Source organism: Trachurus trachurus, assembly GCF_905171665.1.
Source record: "Trachurus trachurus genome assembly, chromosome: 9".
Taxonomy (NCBI): domain Eukaryota; kingdom Metazoa; phylum Chordata; class Actinopteri; order Carangiformes; family Carangidae; genus Trachurus; species Trachurus trachurus.
In genome coordinates, this window is record NC_139895.1 from 20021890 (window position 1) to 20040706 (window position 18817).

An 18817-nucleotide genomic window follows, 5' to 3' on the forward strand; every position below is an offset into this window, starting at 1 on the left:
TGATGAAGATGCTGATGCTGATCTGATGGTGAGGGTGATGAAGATGGATGTACAGTGTAGGCGGTCAAGGCGCAAAGAAATATGAAAATGTAGAAAGACACTCCAGCAGCAGCTGCTGCGGCTTAAAGGAACAGAGCGATGAGAGGCTTCACAGCTTCACAGAAATAGGTGAGATGACATGAAAAGAAAAGAAGCCGCTCCTCTGACCGCATCCCTATCACCATCCTCTCTCCTCCCTCCCTCCCTCTCTCTTTCTCTCTCTACCTCCCTCTCTCTCTCCAAGCTTATGTTTGTCCGTATAGAGTCTACAGTACATGCGCCGGCATCGAGAAGCCAATTTTTATTTTAGTTTGCCTCATCTTGGAGGGAAAACCCCGCCCTCGTCTACTGTACCATCTCCCTCATTCCCTCTCTCCCTCTGCATCATCCCTCAGCGGCGACGTCTCGACTCACAGAGCCCTTTGTATCCGCCTGATCTGTCATCTATCAACCCGCACAGAGCGACTCCCGTTCATCCATCAGTCACTAGGAATAATCATAATAATCTCAGTCTGGAGATTAAAGGGGCGGGGCAGTGGCAGCGGGGGTCTTAAATCTATTAGTGCAGCCTTCAGTCAAATTGGACGTTTACGCATGGCTGGCAGCGCGCTCTCGCGTGCATATGTTGCTTTACATGCGCTGGTTTCTGCTCACTGCGACCCACAAACACTGCGGCTCTGTTGGCTCAGAGTGGTTTGTCTTGTGTTGTTTGGAGGGGATTTTTGGGGGGGACGCGCTGCCTGTGCACAACAGGCCTGTGTCATGCACGAGCCGGGAATGTGGAGTGGTCAGGGTGGGGTGGGGTGCACCGGACTGTGTGAGGCCGGATTAAGTTCGTGTTTTTAATTTTTCTGGCAATGCCACTTGTTCCGCGTCACCAGATGGCCTCATGGCTTCATGCAGATATATTCCACCCCATTGAGCACGTGGTGGTGGTGGTAGTGGGGGGCAAATGGGCAGGTTGCCCCAACAGAGAAAACGGTGCTAATAACTGATCTGGCCAAAACACTGTTGTTGACTTCAGGGGAACAGCATGGTTTCATTTTTTGGAAATGCTGCATCTCTGTGGTGAAGCTGCTGTCTCTAAATTTTAACACAACATTTTAAATTGTCCTTATTTCAACCGAAAAGGTTTCCCAAATAAAAATGAAACAGGCGCCCATATAGTGTCTGAACCTTCACTGAAAATCACTCAAAATATGGGAAAAGTTCAAGATCATTAATGTATTGTTTCGATCGATTTTCACAGACATAAAACACACCAGTTAAATTAAAGAAATAAAAACCTGGGTTTGGTGTTTTTCATTGAAAATCTTCATATACCTATAAATCAACGAAAATCTAAAATTCAGTTTACTTTCAAGCAGCATGCATGCATAGATATTTATAGATAAATATACTTCACTTGTCAATTACCAGATGACCATTGTTACTTTAAAATTTGCAATAGAATGTAAATGTGGTATCACTTTCTCTAATCAGTAAAGAGCTTTCAAGACACATTACTGCCATTGAAACATTTCACAAAGCTTCAACAGGTGTGAAACCTAGAGCAACTTTTATATAATCCAATGGAAAAATAAAAATTTGCAAAGATTCAATTCATCCCCCAAGGATGCAGAAACGTTTAGCCATCTTGTAGTCTTTGAGAAATCTCCCTCAAAAACCAAATGAGCTCATCACAGTGGCACAGAGGAAAATTCAGAGCAACACCAGAGTGACTGGTGAGGAGTCATCCTCTGGGAAACACGAGACAAATACTCATCACTGATTATAAATGTAAGCAGGTCCATGAGGATTGAAGGATTTTACAACAATCAAGCCCAACCTGGCAACCTGAAGCTTTTCCTTCATAAAGGAGTATGACTGAGCTATTAACACAAATGAGCCATTAGCCATTAATAAAGGCATTAGTTAGCGGTATCACTTTGGCTCACTGGTAACTGCAGCAGCTTTAGTGTCTGTATCCAGCCTTTCATGACCACTTCAATAGACTCTTGGGGCAAAGAGTGCTCATGTGTAATATCTGTGGAGATGACACTTGACTGGCCCATAAAAAATCCACATTATAGAGTCACAGTGCCCTCTTGACTGAATAATCAATAGACTGCATTGATTAGTGTGTTTTACTAAGTAGAATGGATCCAAGTTAAGTAACTACATGCAATGCAGGTCACTCAAGGGTCTGTGGATCATTAAAAATTTGTTATACGTTTCTTAACTTGCAACAACTCCTGCTTGACAAATACAATACTGTAACTTGACAACAATCCTAGCTTCAGTTGCTTTTTTGTTTTTGTTTTTTACTGCAAGAATTAAATCAAATCAAAATCGACCAAACCAGATTAAACAAAAGTTTCTGCCGGTCAGCCTCTCCTAGTTGGTGGTAATATATAGTGTTACATAGCCCACAGAGAAGTCACAGGTGTAAGCTGTCTGTGGAACAGGGGACCATAACCACACCCAAACTGCAGCTACAGCTGGCTGTCGAGGGAGCATCCACACACAACTTCCGCCTGGGTTTGGCTCCATTCTCAGGAGAAAACAAAGCCTTAAAAACCTTATTTTCATTTCTTTCTAAAAGCTTGATATATATCATGTGCAATCATGAGCTGTTTACATTTTTATTTTCCTCTGCATTCAGATTGGGTATCTAAGTGCTGCCAAGTTCAAATTTGTCAGGATCACATTTCCTTGTCAGTGCCAAGAGTGAAGTCTGTGACTGCGCTATGCAGCTCCCAGGTGGGACTCTCTCTCTTTCACTCCCTCTCTCATAGATACAGTATATTATATAGTAGAGTGTTTGCATGTGAGCTCTGAAGCCAGTGCAGTGCCCCTTCCCCCAAGGATTTCAATTACACATTAGTCACCGACCTTGTAAAGAGCAGGAAAAAAATTAATCATCATCATCACAACTCATCCATGTGGCAGAAAAATTAAAGGCAAGAGCAGCAAAAGGAACAATGCTGTCCAGCTGTTAATGTCTGAAGTTAAAAATGGAACAACAGTGTTGAGTCATGCAGCCACAGACAGGCCTCCATGAGAGGGAATAAGAAATCCTACACAATAACTCAGCTGTTGTGGGTGATCATGCAACAGACAAATGGACAGACTTCACATTTAGACCACTGACATCTTCAATGGGCACAGGGAGAGAAAACACTAGCTGAGCCTGAAAGAAATCAGGAAAGTTGAATCATTATATTCTAATATGATTTGACTGTTATATCTCATATCTGAGTCTTACTAAACCCACACCTCGTTTTAAAACCATTTACACTGAATAGTTCATTCATTTCAACTCATAATAGCAACACTCAAGACTTGTGGATTATTCCATCTGCACTAAAATTCAAGAGGGCCAAGAGTCCACAATGAGGCTAAACACTGATCCAGATCATATGGGTTAACCATGTAATAAAGGCATGTTTTATTTCTTCTGTTCTTTTGATATGCGGCAAATCATCTGAACTTACTAATGATTCAATTCAATGAACACATGGTCTTCAACTTTTTGTCTTGGTAATGGAAGCAAATGTGATATATTTTAGCACAAACTCTCAGAAACTAAAACTACTGTAAAAGTTAGTACGTTTTTATTCACCATAAATACAGTATGCACTGCCAAGCTAAAATCAACATTACTGTCCTCAAATTCAAAGCTGAAGTACTATGATACATCACAAATGAACATTTGCATATCCAGTTCCTCTGTCTGTCTCACTGATGTGGTTGTAAACATTTTTTTTTCATCTTGAGCACTTGCACAATAGAAGTCACATATTTATAGACATTTACATATTTATCTACACTCAATATTTCTACAAAGCATAGAAAAAATAAATTCAGTTACATTTATTGTTACAGTATTTATCATTACATTATGTATATTAGTTGATGATAGAATACGGGTTTTCAGCTGATCAACTGTGGCAATTTTGGCTGCATCTTGAAAGACTTTAACCACCCTTTAACATCTCTGGACGTCTAAACAGCGCCTGCACTGGAGCCTTCTGAGAAAGTTCAAAGCCTTGGTCCCCTCTGTGCATGCTGTGGGACTGAGAGTGTTGACTGCAGCTCGATGTTGTGGAGATGCTGAGATGCAGCCTTGCTCTGCAGGAAGTGGCAGATCCTTTTAAAACCGAGCAAGCATTTATGGACTCAGCCACAATAAAGTCTTTCCGCCTTCTGGAAATACATTATCGATCGGACAGGAAAGGGATAGCGAGATTCTGGTAAAATGATTTCTGCCAGTCAGCTTTCAGTACATCTGACTGGATTATTTAAAATGGGAGTAGGTGTTTCACTTCATAAATGTTTAGGACACATTCCTCCTTCCCCCCCTTTAAAGGGCACTTATATTCAGTGCCTTTCTCAATTGTTACAGCCTAGCTAAGCCCAATTTAAGCAAGCAGTGCATCAGACGTTATAGCATTCAGAGCACAGTGACCCAGAACAATGCTACGTGAGGCACATTTCAGAGTCAGGTCTGACTGAGTGGTTTTGCCATGTGATTTGGCCTGCGTTCACTGAGGACACAATGCAGCCGAGGGAGGTCAAGTAGTACAGAAGCCACTTCAGAAGATGCATGAGAGACACGATCATTCAATTTGAACTGATCTGGCTCCACAGTGGTGGTGACACAGTGCTTTTTTTTTTTTGATCAGTCAGATTTACTTCAAGAATCTAGGACATGTTATATAACAACAGTAACAAAAAAAATGACACTAGAATATTACATGACAAACAATTAAAAAGCTGATTGTTCATCTTGCGCATGATGGTTGAGTGTCTGAGATTCAGCTCTGCAGCAGCAAAAAAAACATCATGACTTAGTTTTCTTAAAGGATATAAAATATTCTAATGGACCGGAAACTATAAAAATGTATGGAGAAAAAAAGCAGGAGTGATGTTGACTAGTTAAATAAGCGAAGCCTGTCATCTCAGGCAGAGTAGCCACAAAATAATTCAGCGTTCATGTGAGATGCACAAATTGTTTTTGCATTAAACGAAAGCTATATAACACTGGAGGTTTGGTCAGGGTTCAGAGAGGAGATTCTAGCCTCCGACAGTTTACTTTTAATAATAGATGGGCCAAATTATTTATTTATTCACTTCTCCTCCTCTCTCTCCTTTCATCCGTCTGCCTGCTCTGGTTTCTAAGTCTGAAAAAGAAGGCAACTTGGCGGGAAAAGAGACTAGGCCAGGTAGGGATTCAGTTTAGGAGGATGGAAAGAAAAGCAGTGAGCCAGTATTATTTTCATATCCTCTCAGAAATGGGGCAAGACAGCGGACTCCCGCAGGTAACATGTTGGAGACAGCCCACTGCATATCTGACCTGCTGTGATATTGTCTCCTCCTCTCTCGCCATGTCAGGGAGCAGGTGTTTACTGTGGCAACACACTTATAATGAGGGGGTGTGGCTTCAGCAGGGGGCTGGAGGAATCTGTGGAGCTGGTCACGCTGCTAGCTGGGAATCAGAGCATTGATGCAATGAGAAGACAAGAGGAACTGGTTGTGCTCAGCTCTGAATTCCAGTGCCGCCATGTTGGGATTTCATTAGGGTTTAAAACTATCAGTTTACAATTTGTAAAACCCATTTTGCTGGAAGGTCACTTGTTTGAGCTGCAAGTGGCTTGTTAGCACATGGGGGAAACTAAGGGTAGATGGTAGGATTAGTAGCCTTGTAGGACATTAAATTCAAGCAAATGGGAAAGTGGTCTCAGATTTCCAGACCCCATTGTTTGGTCCATGTACATGCATGGTTCTTTGTTCATGCCTGCATCCTTTCTTTTCTGAAAATAACATGTCAATTCCCAGTGCTGTTCAAAAGAATACATTTCCCCAAGTTATGATGCCACTGTCTGATGTCCTATTGATTTCAGGCCAGCTAGTGCCCTGAAGGGAGCATGGAGGCTGCTGGAGGAGGGCAGCTCAGATCAGTCCAGGGTTCAGGAGTCCAGGGATGTCAGGATGCGAGCTGCTGCTAAAATTGACGGCTACTGTTCAGGAAAAGAGAATATTCTCCTCATCTTACCAAATTCCCTTAAGGCCCGAGCTAATTTTCTTAGTTAGTTAGTGTTAGCTTTAGGAAAAACTGAACAATAAATTATCTGTTTTCTGTGATCTGCCCTGATTTGGCCTGTAGCTAAATTTCCCCCACCAGTTATAGATTTGACCCCGGAGGTGACGGTTGTCTCTCCGCTACCTTTCCGGTGAATTTTTCCACAGCAGTTTTATGTCTCCTGATCGCTGCCTGCAGTGGTGAAACTGGAGGATGCTCAAGTGAGAGGCTCAGGAGAGTAAACCTGCCAGGCTTTGGGAGTGGGGAGCTTGAGGCTTTCAAGAGGCTCAAGAGCAAGTTAAAGATGGAAATGTTGTGGCAGGCAGAAAGGCAAAAAAAAAAAAAAAAAAAAAAACCCAACACTGTCTATGGGACATGGCCTTCAATTGTTTTGTGTCTGAGAATTTAGGAGTGTTGAAAGGAGACATTAACATAAGTGTCAACTGGTTCCACTTTTCCCCCCTAAAATTACCAATGGGCACATTCTAAAAAATGATACCAATCTTATTTATTTGTTTTATAAAATATAGGGACATTGTTCAGCAAAGGTTTAGCTCATCGATTCATCACACCAGCAGCTCAAAAACACGGAGATATTGAAGTTACTTTGCGGTAATTTAAAAGGAGATCATTTAGATGTTCCCCAAGCTCCACTCAGTTTCCCTCCTCGGACTGCGAATAATGTTCACTTATAGTTCGAGTTGCTTCTTGCATGTGACGTGAATCTGTTATGTTCATCCATAGCAGGTTTACAGCAGATGTTGTTGTTGTTGACTATGATGATGAGGCTGAGGAGCAGAAAACGTCCAAACCCGCAAATTTTTTAAAAAGTTTGCAAAAGTGAGGCATCTGGGATTTCTCCAAGTCTCCAGTGACTCGTATTGGACTTTCTGGCACATAATTCTATTCCCACAAACCACAATGCACATTGTTATTTACTACTCTCTACTAATGAAAAGGCAGCAAAAAAGTGTGGTGGAGATTGCTCAAAAGAAACATTGCTTTAGTTGAATTTAACATGATCTCCACGAAGGTACTACTGTGTAACTAGAGTCTTAAAAAGCCTTCTTAATTCCTGAAATAAGAAGGCCTCTCAGGTGAGTGGCCAAACATCTTCAAGACACAGCAATAGTCCAGTTGCCTTTTGACCGACTACTGCTAGATGCTCCGGATCGAACCTGTTCAGGGGTAAACGAGCGGGTCGTCCTGCTGTCAGTGCTGTCTGCTGCAGCTGCCGGTGCTGTCCCTCCACGTCTGCTGCAGCTGCTGGAGCTGCTGAAAGGCTCTCTGGGTGATGTTAAGAGCTGGATGGACCTTCCTAAGGCTGGGCTCTCCGATCAGAGACAGACCGCACAGCCCTAAGTAGGCATGGAGAGGGTCTGGAGGACCGGAAGTGGAGAGAGAGGTAGATAGGGAGGAAGGGGGAGCACAGTGTGAGAAAGAAGGGTAAAAAGGGGTAAAACTAGGTCAGAAGGGTAACGTGTCGCAGCAGAGGCGTGTGACAAGTCTGTAGCAATTAAAACGATCAGATTTAACTCAAACATGATGGTTATCACATCAGTCTCCATTATTGAATCAAGACAAGAGTAACCTAATTTCACATTAAACCCACAGAGGCAAAGCTTTTGTTGTACTGCTCCTTTAAGAGGACATACATAATGCACATAGGTTGGCCCTATGGCCCCTACACTCCCCTGAGGCCTGCATAAAAGCTGTACAGGCCAGTAAATGGAGCAGTAATTGAATCATAATGAAATGACAGATGATTTGATGTAGACATCAAAGCGCCATTAGCCGCTTCAATCAGGACTCACAAGCACTCACATTCAAGGTTGTTCAGAAGTGAAAAAAAAGAGTCTGTGGTGAGATTTAATCAATCAATGTTTGTTTTTGATAAATTGTGATGTATGGCAACTGTATACAAAATCACATATCATACTGATGTGTCCGAATAGAGATTGTGCATAATAATGAATTTGAATTAATACATTTGCGAAAGATCAACATTGTTTTTCCATTTTCATTTGATATATTGACATATTGAACATTGAATATTGATCAGTCTCTTTGAAATCGACCACTTTCAAGTGGCTTTATTGCCGTCCAACGAAATTAATCATTTTGCTATTCATCAAAAACTAATCACTGACGGAGAACCAAGCTATGTAATGTGATCGCTCCAGCTGAGCTGTACATGTGAATCACACAAGCTGAGAGTGGATTTTCACCAAAGAAACAGGTCAAATCAATAATTCATTCCTTCATACGATAACAATGGCAACAGCAAATACTTTTGATGTTTTGATCTGCCCATCACTTGAGCCTGTACTGTATTTAAAAAAAAAAAAACGTTTTTCAGTTCAAAAACAGATCTGTTCTCGGGTACATAATGACAGATCCTTTCATCAAGACTCAATTAAATCAATTTGGACAAAATTTTTAAAGCGGAACTATGCAAGTCCGGTTGCTTTTCTGCTGTTTTGCTAACCCTCCTCCTGCCATGTGCATTTGTTAACAACATAGCCGGTGAGAAATCAATCAATAGAGCGGTACATAATGTTATATATCATATACGATGTTACAACGTGTATATTATATTGTGCAGTTTAATCTTAAACAAGAGATTACGGGTTACGGGGCGTGTTTGTGTTGCAACGCTGTTGCTGTCCCTACACAACACCAGCTGCTCCTGCTAAAGTACATCTGGTCATATTTGGTGCCGATCTGCTGGACAATTACACAGCACCTTCTTTTGTTCTTTGTTACTGTTATCTTCCCAGAGCAGCTCCTGTGCATCAGTAGCTGTGCATGACTGAACTGTTGAAGTATAGGCAATGTTATCGCCACCCATAGCAGAGTTCTTTTCATTTAATTTCTCTTTTGTTGGGTGGTATTTACGAGGCTTTGTCAGTGCAGCGTCTGTTTTGCCTCATTGTTTCCTCCAGCCTATCTTCCCTGCCTTGTTCCTGTAATGTGAGGAGCTCGATCTCGTGTGTCCTCGGGCTTCCCATGCACCTCATCAATTACACATTACAAGGGCGAGCAAGATCACACAGACGCATGCACACCATTGAAGTTTAGGGTTACAAGAGCTTTTCCATTGATCTCAAGTAAAACTGCCAACCACAACTCCACCCTGACCTGTCCTCTGCACCTGTGGAGGGCAGGATGAAAACTGTTCATCCCAATGAGAAAAAGAGAACAACAAAGACACTGAAACTATTTGGTTCCGGCGTCTTTTTCTCCATGACACAACATCTTTTAATATATTGGAAATGAAAAAGCTACAATGTGTTGAACAGCAGTCCTGACGCAGTCTACTTGTGTTCTGTTTGTTTCCACCCATCCCACACTCCTGCAAACCCCCCCTACAGATATAGAAAATAGCATCACTGATACAAAACCTATATAAACAAGTACAGCAGTAGCAAAATGTTCCTGAAATATCCATGTCTTCAAGGAAAATCCATTTACCTGGATGACTGTCAGGCCATTTGGCGAATCCCCCCACCAACCGATCCTGCGTAGACAGGATGAAGCTCCTGTTCTTGTCAAAGTTCGTATACTGGAACACGTCTAATAGCTGGACAGGCGCGTGTGTGAGAGAAAAGGAAAGGAACAACATACATATTCAGTGGAAATCAGAAAGATTTAATTCATCTGGTTGTTTCTACGATTCAATAATATTTTCAACTTCAAAGAAGCTGAGCATGTTTTGAATTACTGTCAGTGATCAAACGTTTGATATTTTCCATTGATACAGTATAGACATTAGTGGAGACAACATCAAGCCTCAGTGTTTGCTTTTCTGCACTTTTGCCACACAACTATTTTTGAGTACATGCAATTGTTTCTCTGGCAGTTTTAACCCAGAAATTCAGTTTTCCTGAACAGTGTTTGTGTGTGTGTGTATCCCTGTTTTCTGGCTCATGTGTTTGCATGTTTGTCCCCCTGGCATAATTATGACCCACATGCTGATGGTTTACTCACAGGTTTTTTTTTTGTGTGCATGTATGCGGATTTGACAAACCCAGTTGTTCAGACACTGCAGGTATATTTCTGTCCTATTTTTAAAAATGCTGATTTTTCAGTGCATGTTCAAACACTTTTCAACCTTTCTCCTTCCCATCTCTTCCACCATGAGGATTGTGCAAAACTGCAGAAAATCAGGGGTAAAATACTCGACTGAACTTAACAAGTTAACACTAGTCTGTACCTCTAGCGTAGCTCCCACCCAAAAGGAGTAGCATGTGTCTACAGGTTTGTTGGGGCGCCCGTGGAAGCCGGTCTGCTGCCTCATGATACACCAGCGTCGGATCCTGTCCAGCTCCCGCTGACTAAGCGCCTCCTCCAACCGTCCCATCAGACACAGAGAGGCTATGGCGCAGTACGTCCATCCACCTGGACGCACAGACAGACAAATTAAATGAGAATGTACAATGTAGTAGTAGTTTCTTTTGTGTGTGTGTATTAAAAATGAAAAGCCAGTGGTTCACCCTGACATGTTTTGATGACAGACAATTAGATGATTACAATGCAGTAAAAACAGAGGGCGTGTCGGCATGTGGGCCATTTTACTGCCAAATACTGGATAACATGCTGCTGCTCTCACTTTCCACCTTTCCTTCGAAATAATGACAATGTGGAGCTATCTTGTGTTTCTTATTATAACACACAAATATGAGCTTGTGGGGAAAACAGCTGTTGTGGCATCAACTTCATACTTTTCTGTGCAGTAATTAAAGACTTTTGAGTTGATTAAAGATGCTTTGGATGGGTGTGGAATGGATCTGATATAACCAAAATGTAACCTACAGAGTTAGGGGCTAAAGCAGGTCGTCTTTACAGCTGGAAGTCACACAAACCGCTAAAGTTGATTGATGACAAACCGTTATCAGTGAAGCCAGAAGCAGCAGCTATCCATCACCTTCTACAGCCCTACTGTCAACGGCTGTCTTTATCACCATGCCTTTAACGTTACCATCATACCTAGCTGATTATCTGTGTTTGTGTGTGAGAGAGAAACAAAGAAAAAGGTGTGTGGGTCAGGGGTGTAAATCTGCAGACATGTTACACTTGCCTTTAATCAAACATGTCTAGCTCACTATCTGCTTGAGGCACGGGAAGATCAGAGGGGGATTAATATAAATCTGAATCAAACCAAACTGTGGCAAATTCAAAGCAAGTTAAGAGATGTTTCTGCCAATCATATGCTTTGTAACAACATTTTAACAAATTTGATGCTACATATAAGAATAATTGACAAAAAACAGTGCTGAAAACAATGATTTTGTGAACCTTACCCATGACCAGACAAATATTCACACCTGGATATGATTTTTCCTTGCAGGCCATGGTATGTTAGTCATGGATACAAGCACTTGTGACTTTATTGGGTGTATTCATTGAAAAAAGAAACCGTTAAATAGTCTAAAAACTAGAAAATGCTGGAAATATGAAGGAAACAGTGAGGGAAAAGCCAACCACACTGAATTCATACACATAGACAAAGTTGTTTTCTTACCCTGGTACACACTTCCTGTAATAGCATGTTTCACATGTTGAAACACAGCAGCCAAAACACAATTATCCACAAAAACACTGTGAACATTTAAAGCACACAGAGTGGGAGGTCTTGCTGCTCAACAAACACAAGCGTCAAGGGTGGATGGCTAATGGGCATCTACTGTATCTCTACTGATGTGTAATCAGCCCTCAGACAGACAGAGTTGGCTGGTTTGCAATAGAGAGCCAAGTCTCACTGAAGCCTGTAATCACAACTGTTGAATTTATCACAAGGAGGGGAATTACCAAGATGCACCAGGATGTGTCCTGTCAGGCAGCTTTAATGCTATAGATTTAATTTATGTGCTCAGAAAGTCACAATGTTACAATGCATTCAGATTTAGATTATTTTCCCAAAAGGGCAATTCACTTCTACAGTCAATCTGTCCATGGCAACCGAAATACAATATGGCAAAGATGGTGACCATAGATCGAGCAGTGATTTTAAATGTGTGTGTATTTGCAGAGTGAAGACTTTTGTGTCAGAATAACAATGTTTCATTTGAGTGGAGAAGGATTAATGAGGACAATGTATCTTCAGAGATGGATTTTAATGGCTAATCCTTTAAACCAGTTACTCCCATCAGCCACTTTAACACTCTCTAGCACGACACCGCCAACGCACCCACAAACCTTCTGATCCGATATTAACCTTTTGTTTTAAAACCCAAATCACTATTCATACATTACACTTTTAAACCCAAGTGTGTTCATTTTCACTCTTACAGCTGTGACTTAGTGAGCACACAGGTTTCAAACTCACATTTCTGATATCTGTAGTTATGGATAAACCACTCTCACTCACCATGTGACTCCCGTCCAGCTCCTTGGCCAAACCCATTGTCGTATGACTGTGGAAAAAACAAAGGCAAAAAACATTTAATTTAAAAAAAAGACTGTGGAGAAGGCTAACTGAATCATGAGGCGTCCTATTGGTTGATTACTTCTCAACTCGCAAGTCAGTGAATCATCAGTTGGCAGGCAAACATTATATATCTCTGCATTAAATTGTGTCACAACAAATGGCTGCTGTTAAAATTACATTATGTCATTCAGGATACAGAGACCAGCGTAGCTCTGGGTCCTGAGGAGACAGAGGACTCCTCCCTTGAAAAAGGGATAAGAAAGCTACAGGACAGGACAGAAACATGGTTTAACATTAATTGAGTCTAGGTTCATCTTTTTATTACATTTGTTTAGCAAAATTCCCATTATTCAGTAAAGTTTAAGTTTTGTTATCAAACAGTTACATTACATTTTGTGTTCAGGCTTTACTCACACATACTGTAGTGCCAACCTTTGAGCGTCATCCTTTCATTTTACCAAAAAATAAGTAGTAGTGGCCCTGAATGATTTTTCCTTGTATTCCAGCCTAAATCAAGGAGTATGCTCTAATTTTGTGACTACACATGTGGTTATTTCGGTTCACAGAAAGAAAATGAACAAGGTTTCATGAAACTGCAAAAGTTAAACACTTGATTTAGAAGAAACTAATTTTTTCCTGAAGCTCTGACAAGTTTCCGAGCCATTTTTGGAAAAAAAACAAGCAAAACAACTGCCTATCATAAACTGTGGTTCCTGCAAAATTACACAAACGACACAGATGACAGTCACTTGGGAAAAACTAACAGTGTTTAGTCCTTTTTTTGTCTGTGTCTGGTCTGATCATAACAATGAGGTTAGTAAATGGATACCCTGCTCCATCCACATGTGAGCAAAGCTCGCCGTGTGACTGGTAAAGCGGTCTACTGTTCCAGGCCTTCTTCCACACACCCACCTATCATATTGTGTCCTCTGTACACTTACACTCAGAAACTAACCTGCTTTTCCAAAGAACATTTCAAAATGAACTCATTGTTACATGGCCAGTGGATAAACTTACTTTCCTGTTATGATCTACGGTTATCACGTTAATTAACCGGCCTCTCCTTTCCCTCTATTAGCATGTGTGTGTGGGAAAAGAAGACTGGGTTGATGCATACACACCCATGCACACAACAAAGAAACTATGTAATGAAACACTGTTGTATTAAATTTCAAGTTTAAACTGAGTAAGTGAATGGGCCAAGGCCAATCTATCTGCTCTGGAGACTTGAGTTGTACGAGAGACTGAGAGGATGAGCATGAAGACAATCTCTCGTTCTCACTGCACTAACGTGTCTAAACCACATCTGATGAGAGAGCAAACACAGAGGCTAAAGTAAGGGCTGACTTAAACATCACTCTACAATCTAACAAAAATATCACTTGAGCACACACATCATCAATTTGAAGCTTGTTGTTTTTTTCCTGGTGAGGAGGAAAAATCTCTGCCACAGCTTAAAGACAATGATGCATTGCTCAGCCCCATTCATTTAACATAAATGAAGTATTTCTGGGCTGAGTTCCACCTGCTGACGGTGGGTGGCCTATTCTCTCCATTCAAGAGTAGAGCAGCGCTTTGAGTGCAGGAACAGTGTTTGTATGCTTAGGGGCAGTCCTGCTGGCTGTAGATGTAGGGATGCAAATCAAACGTAACCCTTTTCCTGGAGTTTAATATAATCTTACCAAGCTTCCTCTGATGTACTCAATGGCCTTCTGGATGTCCATGCCTGACCAGTCATCCAGCATGTAGCAAATGCTGGCTGCACAGTAGATAAAGCGTATATCGTTTTCACTTCCCTCTGGCACCGCATAGAAACTGGAAACAAGAATACGCAGATGCAAAAAAACAGACAAACACAGCAGTTACACAGATGTTGGGTAATTAATTTAAATGTGCAGCATTTATGTACGGTAAGTCAGATCATGTCGAATGCAATGAAAAATGCCTGTGTGGACAACTGATACAGGTAAATTCTTAATTCTCAACTTATCCCTGCTTTCAGCGATTCTCTCTCCTCAACTTTCAGTGTAAACATTACCCATGACTTGCAGCAAATGTGTGTTAATAAGCTCCAGTGTGCTTGTGTTCTGATTGGAAGGGGTTCGAGTTCATATTGTTCTTCCACTGTAAATATTGTATACAAATGAACAGATGTATTATGTTTAAAAAAAACAATAAAAAGATGAGAAAGGAAAAAAAATGCCTGTGTGTCCATCTACTGTATGTGAACACAGCAAGCACTGATTTAGGAACCAACCTAAGCTGAAGTCAGTCCAAATTAAGATTGCTCGTGTTCACATGACCTCAGGTATTTTTGAGTCAGAGTGTTAGTGTAAATTTGTAAGAGAGTGTGTGTATGTAGTGACCTGCCGTCCTCCAGCTGCAGCGCTCTGAGACCAGCCAGACAGGCCTGTTTGTTAACACGACTCAGGTCGTCTCCTAATATTAGCAGCGAGCACAGTCCAGTGTAGGTCATGGCCACGTGGCCACTGTCATATGGATGGAGCACACCTGGACCCTGAACAATATAGCAAAATGAGATTTACTCTAAGGAATGCAGAGGAAAGACAACAACAATCATACAGAAGTTATTAAAAAACAAATCCGGAGTAAAATAATAGAAGTACTCAGATGTTTATGGTGGCATTGTGGCGGCTATTTTTCCACGTACACGATATCACAACTGCTGGTAATATTACAACATGATTACCTTAGTGCTGTAAGGAATTCCAATATGTGACGATCCTCGAAACCCACATCGACTTAGGTTTGATTCTGTAAGAGAACAACAGGACAAGGGCAGGAGGAGCTGTGAGAAACACTCTTGACTTATGAGTCTTGGCTGAGATCAAGAGAAACTAGAGCAAGAAGGCGGCACTTCATTTTACTGTCTCTCAAACTAGGTCTAATAGTGATTGTATTGACCTTCACCAAGGTGCTAGAAAGATGTACAACTGGCTGACCCATTAGCTAAATAAAAACTTGCTGCTGCCATCTAGTGGCCATCACAGGACCAGTGTTTCCGGAAAAGACGCAGTACACAACATGATATCATACTGCAAACACAGCACAAAAACACACAAAAACACAACAGCATGCTTTAATACAGTTTCAACATATAACAAACCATTCTAAGCTCAATGTTGTGGTCAGCATCACATATCGCAACTGTGAGAGGCTGACAACTCCTGTGTTTTCCTATTTCATGAAGAGTGACAGGCTCTTTTTAAGAAGAAATTTCTTAAAACATGTTTTCATTTTATTGATTTGTGAGCAAATTGATATATTTCATTACAAATGTGCAACATAATAAAATGTGCAATAAGCAAAGGGGTCTGAATACTTTCTGAAGTCACTGTGTACTCTGTCTGGCAGAGACACAGGTTTGTGTCAACCAAATTCGTGTATAAATGTTTTTATATTTAACACACCTGTGCTCATTTGGAAAGCTACATCACATCCATCAACAATTGGTAAAAGTCTAAACAGCTTCAAACAAACAAAATAACCAATGCATTTTCATACTGATGAGACATTAAAATCTCTCAAGTGCCTCTGAAGCTGTATTTTTTCATCTAATGACAAGGAACCAGCCAGACACCAAACATATGGCAGTACAAAACATGAGACAAATCAAGCATGGCTATCCCAACATGATTTCTTTTGCTGTCTTGAATAATTAACTAACTGGGCATCTAAACAGATGGAACAGAGTGGCTTGTTAGGAGACAGAAAAAAACAAGTGATTAAATATTTAGAGACAAACATTCCCAGATGAGCGGCGGTGCTGTTGAAACAGGTGAGGTGCAGAACCTTGAGGCCAATATGCTTCGAAACTACTCAAGTACTCAAATATTTTTTGAGTTTGACAATTTGATGGGACATTCTTGTAATGTATGCTGAAAGAAAATCGCATCTTGCTCTCCTCTAATTGTCCCTCCCACCCGCTTTGTGCACTAATGTAATCATACAGCTTCACACAGACTCAGTTGTTTCAGAGATAGTTTCTGCCTCTGTTGTTTCCACACAAGGCACTTGATGTGTGCTTTGTTTTCTCGATATGAACTCTACCAACCAACCCAATTAATCTCCCCACCGTGAAAACTGTGTATGTCAGTGTGTGCACTTTGTGTGCCCGTAAGACAGGGTGCCATGCTGCACCTTTTCTCTCCTAGTTTCCTTACAACTAGCCTCAGTCCTTCAAAATATTTCCTCAAAGACTGATTTTTTCCTGTCCATGCATGGAGTCACAAACCCCATCCTGGCTATTTTGACAAAGGAACAATAGAGAAAATTTTTTTTATTTTGTTTGCCATTGCTCCATTGATTCCCAATGCTAATTTTTGACGTGGAGAAATGTTGCTAGTTGAATTCTTCTTGTGTGGTTGAACTCATGGTGAAAAATGGAGGAGATGGTTATTAGTCTGGTTAGCCAGAAGGCCATGTTCAGCCAGAGGGGGGTTAGTGCTCCAGGGTTGGGATTGGAAATTACACAATTAACACAAATATTACACAACCCTTCTTATGTATCTCAGTACACTGCTGTTACTGATACTACCGATATGTGCTATGTACTGCTAGAATATTCCTATTATTTACTGTTATTCTACTTTACACTTGTTTTGCACTTTTTTTCATGTGAGATTCTATTCAACACATTGCTTTTCGCATGTTTCCAGTGTATCTACTTATTTATTGTGTGTTTATAATACATTATCAATTCTTAATAAGATTTTACTTTTTTTTCTTCCCCTTTCCTAAAAAAGTGACTGTTCAGCAATTCTGACAAAGACATTTCTATGTGGGATCATTTAAGTGATCTATTTTTGATGTAGTTTGTTGCTTTCAAACCTTTTATTTGATGCTTCATGTCTACCTTTGTTGTGTCATTCCTACTGGAAAAGTGGAGACCTTTTAATACTGAGGCATTTAAGCTTACGGTAGTTCTTTTTTTTTTTGTCAGGTGTGGAAAGTGAGAGACTATCAGACTTACGATCCTCTGTTGGCAGAACCTGTAGTGAGTAGATCCATTCAATCATGGTGTTCCTATCAATCACATCAAGGGCATCCAGCACATCGAGACCAGACAGGGCAAAAAATATGATAGTTAACCTGGAAAGAAGGCAGAGAGGACACTTACTGACTTTTACTCCTAATGGAGCTACACTGATTATGTAGTATGATGATAACGTTAATGAATACATGGTCAGCGATAGGAAACAAATCAGCGCCAGTAAACGATCATAATCAGGTTATTGGATAATAAAAAGCCAATTCAACGTAATGTTAAAAACAGGCTGAGTGATTCATGTTTAGGCGTTGGCTAAGTTCAGACAGCTGAGAAAACTGGGGAGATGCTTAAGTTTACAAATGACTAACTTGAGCAATTACACAGTCCATTTGAAGCTTACTTTAAAATGAAGCATTGTTCCCGTGATAATATAATCCACAAATGTTGAGCAGTAAGTTTCATAGAGCGTCGTGCCATGCTGTACAGTTAATTTCCTGTATTACTCCACTCAGTCCATCATAACTTCACTACCCTGGGTGATGTTAGCATGCAAGCTAAGCTAAGTAGCACTAGCCTTCATTCTAACGGCTGGTGAACCGCAGCTAGCTCGGCTGCTAACCAAGTTCCTCAACAAAACATTTAAACTAAAGCTGTATGTTTCACTCCAGTCAATTCACCTGGTGGTTTCCAGCGAGGCGTATCTCTCTGGTAGCACCTGCAGTGTTCTCTGGAAGAACCGTACATGTCGGTCTCTTAAAAAGTCTATTTGCTCAAATTCTTCAAACTGGCTCTCCTCTTCCGCCATCTTTGCATCCGCACCTATGGGGAATCTTTTCCGGTGAGTTCGTTTTTCAAAATAAAACTTCACATTACAGAGTATTGTGTGTGGACCTAAGCAGTGCAGGAAGTGGTTACTCGGGAAGAGTGCTAATGACACACTGTGCAAAACTTTACAACTTATCATAATTATTCAAAATTAATTTAAAGACATCTCTGCCTGATAGAGATGACTGAGGAGAACTGAAAGGAACAATGAAAGAATGGAAGTCCTCTCTGTCACATTGCACTGTTGAGCTGTTGCCACTGAAATTGCTTCCAATAAATAAAGTTAATAAAAAATAGAAAATAATAACCAATTAATTAAATTAAATAATTAATGGGCAAAGCACTAAAAAATCCTACATTTGAGAAGTTCAGCAGCACAACATTTACACAACTACTACTTACATTTTTACAAAACTGACTTAGTAATTTTCTGATTGCAAATTCATTT

At 40.8% G+C, this 18817-nt stretch overlaps 1 protein-coding gene across 1 annotated transcript; it reads right to left on the reverse strand.

Moving 5' to 3' along the window:
- Positions 1-3669: 3669 nt before the first annotated feature.
- pggt1b (protein geranylgeranyltransferase type I, beta subunit) lies at positions 3670-18379 on the reverse strand. Its single transcript, XM_083979299.1, has 9 exons — positions 18222-18379; positions 17527-17645; positions 15244-15308; positions 14900-15051; positions 14216-14348; positions 12474-12519; positions 10320-10504; positions 9578-9686; positions 3670-7482 (listed from the first exon to the last, which is right to left on the reverse strand). The coding sequence occupies exons 1-9, from the start codon at positions 18347-18349 to the stop codon at positions 7316-7318; spliced, it is 1104 nt and encodes a 367-aa protein (XP_083835425.1). The 5' UTR covers positions 18350-18379; the 3' UTR covers positions 3670-7315.
- Positions 18380-18817: the final 438 nt, after the last annotated feature.